At 42.1% G+C, this 9,006-nt stretch overlaps 1 protein-coding gene across 1 annotated transcript; it reads right to left on the reverse strand.

The window, feature by feature from the left end:
• Positions 1 to 365: 365 nt before the first annotated feature.
• Positions 366 to 2,541, reverse strand: LOC134654433 (uncharacterized). Its single transcript, XM_063509873.1, has 2 exons — positions 636 to 2,541; positions 366 to 497 (listed from the first exon to the last, which is right to left on the reverse strand). Exon 1 carries the CDS (start codon positions 2,333 to 2,335, stop codon positions 779 to 781), a length of 1,557 nt encoding a protein of 518 aa, XP_063365943.1. The 5' UTR covers positions 2,336 to 2,541; the 3' UTR covers positions 366 to 497; positions 636 to 778.
• Between the last annotated feature and the right edge of the window lie 6,465 nt (positions 2,542 to 9,006).

Below are 9,006 nucleotides of genomic sequence, written 5' to 3' on the forward strand. Positions count from 1 at the left end.
CGGTTCCCGAAGGTCATCCCTCGGTGGAAGCCGATCAAGGCTTTCCCCTAGGACCTTCCTAAAAGTGGTTCGGTCCGTTTTCCTGGGATTCCTCTGGGCGGTTGGTGTGTCTCCAGATGCTAGTAGATTGAAGCGAATCCATCTATGGTCTGAGCAGGAGGCCTCCTGGGAGACGTGCCATCCCATGATTAGTTCGCTGACCTCCTCCGACGCCAGAGTCAGGTCGATAATCGTCCTGCATCGTTTGTTTACAAATGTTGGTTCAGCGCCTATATTTAGAATGTTTAGATTAGTAGTCACAAGATACTCAACAAGTGTCTTACCTCTGTTGTTGCTGGTCTCCATTCCCCACAGCGGGTGGTGTGCGTTGGAGTCGGCCCCGATGATTATTGCGAGGCCTGATCTCTCGCAGTGGTTGACCAGTCGTTGTAGTTCGGCCGGCGGTGGCTCGTCCTCTCCGGGCATGTACGCCGAGGCGAGGACTAGGTCGCGACAGCCTGTTGGCAGTGGGACTTGTAGTTTAATCGCACACAGGTCTCTGGAACAGAATTCAGTGAGCGGTTGTGCAATAATGTTGTTAGTAGTTAAGATACATGCCCTAGGGACGGCATGTACCGTGGAGTAGTAGAGCTTACCTTTCGTCTCGGACAGCCCGTGTATGTATCCGTTGCCCGCCCATGGTTCTTGTAGGAGGGCGACGGCTGTTGGCAAACCTACCAGACAGCGTCTGAGTTGGGCCGTAGCGGCCACGCTGTGCTGGAGGTTTGCCTGGAGGACACTAGTTGGTGTCCATGTTGTCGGTGGTGGGGGCGGCATCTTGCATCTCCCCTCCCTCCTTGAACATGTCGGCCAACCCAGACTCTATCCAGGCCGACAAGTCCTCGCCCTCGGATGATGTCCCGGCTGGTCCCTCACCAGTGCCAAGGAGTTCATCCTCCGAGAGTTCGGGTATCGTCGGCCTGGGTAGCGACGGGGGGGCAACTTTCTCCCCGGAGACAGACTTGCTCTGCTCGGAGGTGCCCGCAGCCTGTTCACTGGGGACCTGTGCTCCCGTTACCCTTAGGGTGGAACCCTGCTGGGTGGGAGGCTGGTCCAGGTATTTGCCTCCTGGACCCCTGAACCTGAGGTAGACATTGCCCACCCCACAGTTCAGGGATCTCCCCCTCTCCATGAAGGCGGGGACGAGGTCTTCGGGGATTGTGAACGCGACAAACCACCCCTGGTCTTGTCGCAGTATTTCTATAATGGACCAAGATCCAACCTTGGCCCATTCGTTCTGGTACCTTAGTCCATCAGCTGCCTGACGGACGTCTTCCCAGGACGAGTTGTTTATGTTGGGTATTAGGAGCCCGCACTTAACTGTCCTTGCCATCTCCGATTGGCGAACCGCCTTAAGGGAGATGTCTGGCAAGGTTAGGGCCTGGATGCATCGCTGAGACCAGGCGGCCGAGTATTCGTCTTCTGCGAAGACCCTCAGCTGCCCCTCAGCGAAGACAGGCTTGCCCTTGAATTTAGGTGGCCTGGCTCCCACGATGTTCTTTCTTGCCTCCACCACGATTGCTTGGTGCAACCCGCGGAGGATGGCGTTGGAGTGATCAGCGGTAATCTTCCCCGACTTCGCGTCAGTAATGACGATCGTCAGGTCAGACGCCGCTGTTTGTGCGTACGTCAAAGGTTGGCTTGGGCTCACTAGTCGCTGCTTTTTGTTATCTCCTTGCGGGGAGAAGGACTCATCACGCGTCCTTTTAGCAGCGGCTCGTGCGAGCTTACCAGGTCGTCGTTTGGGTGGATCTGCGGCCGAGCCCGTAGGGCCGCCGCCCGACGTTCCAGCCTTAGGGGGTAGGGTGGAACCTTTCCCCTTCGGCGGAGGCCTGGCAGCGGCATCCTGCTTGTTCGGCACCGGTTTGGGTGCCGGCTTCTGGGAAGCCTGCGCACCCACCCCGGTTGCAGGGTGTGTTGGTGTCGGTGTGTTACCCAGCTGCTGCTCTCGTGCTAGACGAGCTGCACGCCTCTGGTTCTTGTTTTTCTTCTTCTTCTTAGCCACCCCACCTTGACATTTAACAGGGGGGGGTGGGTTAGAAGAAGAAGGGTTCACAGGTCTGGCAGGGTGAGGCTTCCCAGTAGGGGGTCGCTTCTTGGACCGTCGGTCCACTACCTGCCAGTCCTGGAAGGAGTTTGGGCCGGTCTGCTCCCCAGATGAACTGGGTTGCGGACAAGCCGGGTTTCCGGTTTGATGCACTGTCACTGGAACAGCTTGTCTCTCCTGTGTGGCTTCACCATTAGCGATGAACGCTGCTGGATCAGCTTGGGGGTTTTCGTTAGACCTGTTATCCATAGTTCGTAACGATTTTCTTCATCCTCATCGGCTCCCACCCTACAAGGGCCCCACCTCTGGGAACGCCTACTCACACATATAAAAGGTGCTTTCAGTCGTTAGGACACCGACTCGGGTATAGAAGTGAGAAGTTGGCTAGTTGCGCGACATCGGAAATGTGTAAGGGTGGAACGTAGGGTCGTCCAGGTCAGACGCCCTCCGCCCGATTCACCCATCCGACCGATCCGTTAACGATTTTAGAGCCAAAATGTAAAATTGATAGATTTAGTCGTTGAGACCGTACTCCGTTTGTTACGTAATATCTAAATAACAAGTATTGGTTTCTATTAACACGTCTTCTTATCTTGTCTTTTAATAATGAGGTCCCGAGCGTGCGTCACCGGCAATATATGACGAGAAGGGGCAGTTTTTAAAAAATCATCAAAAAATTATAGTTATAAATTATAAAAAATGATGTATAAGAACAGTTTCAGGAAATGTTGTAGATTGTTTAAGTATTAAAATTACGTTAAAATTAAGTCGATTTTCATGAAAAATGTTCACTTGTTTTGAAGTAATTTCTGGTGAAAATTGATTTCGTCTAACTTTCATTTACTCTTGTTCAGTATCATATAACAAAAATGTAGTCTATGCAAGTTGGAGTACAGGATATGTGTAATACAAAATTACCATTTTTAGCAGTCCAAACTTTACGAAATTTACAAATAAGATCGACTAAATCAGTGCTTTACGCGCGTTTACCTAAACGTCCATCAGAAAAAAAATCATTACTAATTTATTAAGTCAGTTTTCAAAAAAATGATCTGTACAAATGCAAGATAAGAAGACGTGCTAATAGATACCAGTGCTTGTTATTTCTATTACGTAACAAAAGGTGCACAATTTTATCTACTAAATCTATCAATTTTACATTTTTGCGACTAAAATCGATACCGGCCTCTTAAATGGCCAAAAATTCAGAAAAATTATATCGCTGGTTTTGGCGGTATTTAAATATTTAGTTTTTACTTGAGAATGAGTAGCTAAATTTCGTCAGCTTTAGTAAGAACTATAATGGCGTATTTTGCAAACGTTCGCTTTTTCGTGTTTGCATCGTCATGTCCCTGGTTCCATCCCCAGTAATTGTATACTGCTACATAACTTTTTGTATTTTTTTTTTACTTAAATTTCGTATAGTTGTTTTTTATTTTGAAAAAATGAAAAATTTCGTATTTTTTATTTATCAAGCGCGGGTTAAGCGTATTCGTTTAATTTTTGTTTGTAGCTTTATGTAGTTTTTAATTTTTTGTTTATTGTATTACATGTACTATACCTATATTTTAATAAATATTTTTGCCATACTTACATTTATTCAGTTTTAAGCTCTGCTCGCGAGGTCTACAGCTCACAGAGCCACTAGTTTTATAATGTTGACGTTAAGCTACCGTGCCGTTTTGCTTTTTAGGGTTCCGTACCCAAAGGGTAAAAACGGGGCCCTATTACTAAGACTCCGCTGTCCGTCCGTCCGTCCGTCTGTCACCAGGCTGTATCTCACGAACCGTGATAGCTAGACAGTTGAAATTTTCATAGATGATGTATTTCTATGCCGCTATAACAACAAATACTAAAAACATAATAAAATAAAGATTTAAGTGGGGCTCCCATACAACAAACGTGATTTTTGACCGAAGTTAAGCAACGTCGGGCGGGGTCAGTACTTGGATGGGTGACCGATTTTTTGCTTGTTTTGCTCTATTTTTCGTTGATGGTGCGGAACCCTCCGTGCGCGAGTCCGACTCGCACTTGGCCGGTTTTTTCATAAGAGCTTTATTTAAAAAAAACTGGTTTAAATTATTCGGCTAATATCAAACCACCACTGTTCCCTAGGCCCCAAGTGATATATGTATCTCAAGAAGCCACATGAATAGGTAAAAAATGAAATTTACCAGAGAAATGAAGTGCGGGTGAAAAGCAATTTCCCTGAGAAACGCTGTAATGGCCACTCCGCGAACGAAGGTATGGAGTAGGTAATTCTTTACGGCAGGAAGCCATGTTTTTTGGCTGTAAATTTTGTTAAAATATGTTCGTGAAGCGGTATTTTTAAAATGTTCAGCCTCTGCCCATAAAGTTGCGTAAAAATTGTATATTTGACCATCGCCCCGTGATTATACCTATCCGCAGCTTATAATATAATTTTGTATGCAATATTAAAACTCATAAACTTAGAAACTAATTAAAAGTGGAAATATTCACTGTCTTGGGTGGGACTTGAGTGTCTTGGGTGGTCGACTGGTCGTGGGTTCAAGTTCGATTGTATGGCAGCGCTGCGGCTAAGTTCGTGTAACTTTTAAAACTAGTAAAAAAACTCGTCAAGTGCGATCGGACTCGTGCTCCAAGGGTTCCGTACATTACCGTAATGTATTTTTTAATGTTGAACGTGAATGAAATGTCTTTAAAAAACTCGTAGGAGTAGGATCAAAAACTATGTAATTAAGCCCGACTCACGCTTGACTGCACATTACTATTAGGGTTTCCATCTATAGGTTAAGAACTATTTAGTGTATTTTTTTCAAAATTTTAGACCCAGTAGTTTCAGAGATAAACGGGGGGGGAATGGTAATTTTTTGCCTATTTTCTTGATTAACTGCTAAACTATTTATCTTAAAAATATAAATAAAATATATTTGAGATTGTCAAAATGAGCTCTTTCATTTAATATATAACACGATATAGTTTGAAAAACTTTATTTTTTAATTTTCTCTTTTACCCCCCAAAAGTGGCCTCCATATTTAAAATTCATTTATTTACGTTACATGTCCGTCTTTGGGTCACAAACTTACATATGTGTGCCAAATTTTAACTTAATTGGTCCAGTAGTTTCGGAGAAAATAGGCTGTGACAGACGGACGGACGGACAGACAGACAGACAGACAGACGAGTGATCCTATTAGGGTTCCGTTTTTTTCCTAAAAATCCCTAAAAATCCCAAATTTGAAAAAAAAGTGTAGGGGACAACAAAAAAAAACGCCCTTCTGCGACGTTGTGATGAACCTAAAGCCTCATCCACACTATCAAGCTCTCAGTCGCTACTTGCGGCCGCTCCTCGGAAAATTGCGGGCCATCCCTGCTTACTTTAATTCCGCTCAAGCAAACTACCTACCTATTCCCAGGTTTAGGTGTAAACACTATTTTATTCATAAACAGTTTTTTCTCGTAATTAAAACGGTCACGTTTATGTGATAAATTGGAGTGGAGAAATTCTTAGTTTGTGGAGCGAAACATTGCGGCGTTTTTATTCGTAGTTGAGCGGTGTTCAGTTTTTACACTTGGGACACGGTTTTTTGCAAGTTTGTGCCACGGTTCTTGCTACTCCTCTTGAGAGTGTGCATTGACGATGGTAACTGCTTACCATAAGTCGATTCGTCTGCTCATACACTATATTACCATTAAAAAATAAAAAAAAGATGGTTCTTTAAAATTGTAATCAAAATAAAATCGTAACAGCCAATTTCTTCAGCAAAACAACATTCAGGCGATATTCCGCTAAAGTCATAGGGTCATAGCTTTTATCTAGACATACTAGACGACTAATAAAAGTCAATCAAACCCCGAGGCAGTTATTTTCCTTAAGAACATAGTTACAGTAAATTAAATCTACAGATGTACATGTACCTACATCATATTAATTGCAGAGTCAAATTTTCTTTGACACTCTCTATTAAAAATACCGACTTCCATTTCTACTACTAAATGACAAACTTTACGACAAACCCACGACATAAATTACCTATTATGAATGCAAAAAAACATTTCCTAGAATTATCACAGCGCCAGAACATTAAAAAAAGTACAAATTGCCCCCCTTATTCATTTCGTTCCAGCTAATTTAATTTCTTCCTTTTCGTTTCCAAATAAACACTAATGAGAAAGCAGATGTCCGCTAACAGGAATTTATCGAGACATTTTATCATCTAGTAAAAGTGGACTGGCGAAACATTATTTTTTACCGTTATATTATTTTTAAGACGCAACTTTTCAGGGCCACAAGGAGCAGAGATGGTGCGAGAGTGCATGCTCTTTATTCTACCCCTAGTGGAAATTTCATTCGATAGCGTGACGTGACGTACTTACGCGTTTGCGTTAAATCTCATTTTGTATGGGATTTTGAGTTTCCAAAACGGCGCACACGACACGGCGGCTTGGCGCGGTTAAAATCAATTTGTGAACTGTTATTTTTTACGAATCCCTTAGAGAAATTTTAGTAAGTAATTAAACGATTTCATTAATTTCTGCTTTACTTTAGTTTACTTTAGAAACTGTTTGCATGTGTTTCGTTATAATTTTTTTCATCGGTTTCGAGCTAGGCGCTCGGTAGCTTGGTTGATCAGAGGCACAGCGAACAACCGCGGGTGACAGTTCAATCCACAGTTTAGTTAATAGTTATGCGAGGCAGCGGCAGAAGCACGGTCGCATTTTTATCGCTTGTCACTATGCCTGTCACGTTCTAACAAGTAAGTAAGTGCGAAAGTGACGGGTATTGTGACAGGCGATAAAAATGGAACCATGAGGCAGGAGAAACGCAGTTTTAGGGCTTCCCGACACTAGCGTCTTTTGAGCGTCGGCGTCTAGTATGGGGTGGCTCTTAAGGATTTCGTTGCGTGTTCGATTTTCGAAAACTTTTGGCTGTGGCAGCGATTCCAGTATTCGTTGCGGATGGCACGCCTATCGTGTCATACGCCACGCGTTAAAAACATTGATGACACATCTGTCGTGCCATCCGTATCGAAACGATTAAGGACTACCAGTCTAAGTGGTGAAGATGAAAATGTTTTCAGGCACATCAATGGACTCTCTCAGTTCAACTTTGCTGTTCTCCCGCTAATTTCCTCAAATGCGAGTCGTGCAAGTTACTACATAAATGTTTATTAATTTGTTTAGCACCATGCCTTGTTTCTTAGGTGCGCAATAATTGAAGGGATGTTTACAAAAACAACATAACTGCTTAGAGCGGTTGACACTTTTTTAAGAACATTGTTAATCGTTTCAGGTGTCAACCAGTGTAGTCAGTTATGCGTTTTTGTAAACATCCCTTCAATTGGTTATGGCCCCATTTTTTGTTGCCTTTTAAAACTAGATTGTGGGGAATTTCAGGAAAATGCGACGCTTACGTAACCAGATTCTTTTAATAATTTACAACGCAATAAAAGTCCGTCTAACTTTACCGCCTAATAGTGACACGACAATAGGGTATTTGCATGGTATAATAATATACTCCGCCTGGTACTCTCTTCCGAGATTCGCGAATGACCTAACTGTCACTTGCCTACGTCATCATGCTGTTTACAGGTTCTCAAACTTTAAAATGTGGGAGAATTTTAACCAACGGTGAAAATTATTTTAACGGCATTAATTTTAAGTTATTCATGTAGAAACATAGTAAAATAAAACAAATCTATACGGCCCTTTTCACTCCTACTCTTACAGTTCCGAATAGAACAGCCAACCATTTTCGTAACAAAACATTAATTACCAAGCTTACGACGTGAAAAGTTTGGAAAACACTGCGACTGCTGACACTGAGCGAGAAGGAAATAACAATTAACACGCGTTAGACAAGGATGACGGTCAGGGACAACATGGCTGATTGTCAAATGTGACAGCGCTATCCTGTGTTGCTAGTAGTGTAAACAGAATTACCCGAACGTCTGAAATTTCTTTCGTGAATCGGAAGATATTGCTAACGAATAATTAAAAATGACGTGTTATTGTAAAATTTAAGATAAAATACATATAAATGAAAATTATAAAATCATAAAGAAATATTTTAACTTATTAACCATAGACATAATGTACCCATGTAACATGATATGTTGAAATAAAGTGGCAATGTTATTGTGACGTAGGCAAGTGACACTCTGGGAAGAGAAGACCATGTTTTATTAGACCATGGGTATTTGTTTTTTTTTATGAATTGTATTAGTCGATCAGGTTTGTTTTGAGGATCAAATGTCTGTATGGGACCAATTGTCTTAAAGCAAAACAAAAGTCACAAATGATGGTCAAAGTCTGGCACCCGCACTTTACTGACGAAACACAATGACAATACATCGTCACGTCACCATATGTAACATGCTAAGCCGTTTCAATGTATGGAAAACAAGAAATTGCGATTTTGTCGGTGAAATATTGCGTTTTATGTATATTGTTGCCATACAGTATTTTTTTTTTAATGTAAGGAATCGAATGGGACCATTATTTTTATCCTAGGTAACTGGAAGTTTATTATTTTTTTGAAACTTTAAGGTCGTGTATTTATTATTCCCATATATTTTTTAAGTTTCCAAATGTAAAGTGATAAATTGCTCATTTTCTATCTATTTAACAAGATTTACTTATAAAATTCAACACGTGTCATCAACCCTATTACCATGGTAACATTTCCTGCAATAATCCAAGTAGTTTACCCACGGAAACATTGTAGGGCGGTGATCCATACGATAATGCCACGGTAAGATAATGTGACTAACGTGGCTGAAAAGCTCATACACCGTCGGAGCTGATTAATGCTCGAGTACATCAGAACACGTTACAAGTAGAGATGCCACGAATATTCGGCAACTATTCTAAAAATAAAAATTGCACAATAAAAATAACCAAAAACTATGTAAGTAATTTATAATGTAGAACACAT

The sequence above is a fragment of the Cydia amplana genome, chromosome 15, assembly GCF_948474715.1.
Source record: "Cydia amplana chromosome 15, ilCydAmpl1.1, whole genome shotgun sequence".
Classification (NCBI taxonomy): domain Eukaryota; kingdom Metazoa; phylum Arthropoda; class Insecta; order Lepidoptera; family Tortricidae; genus Cydia; species Cydia amplana.

Excerpts from the sequence above, each read along its gene's own strand:
- LOC134654433 (XM_063509873.1), bottom strand. The coding sequence starts at position 2,335 with ATGGATAACAGGTCTAACGAAAACCCCCAAGCTGATCCAGCAGCGTTC.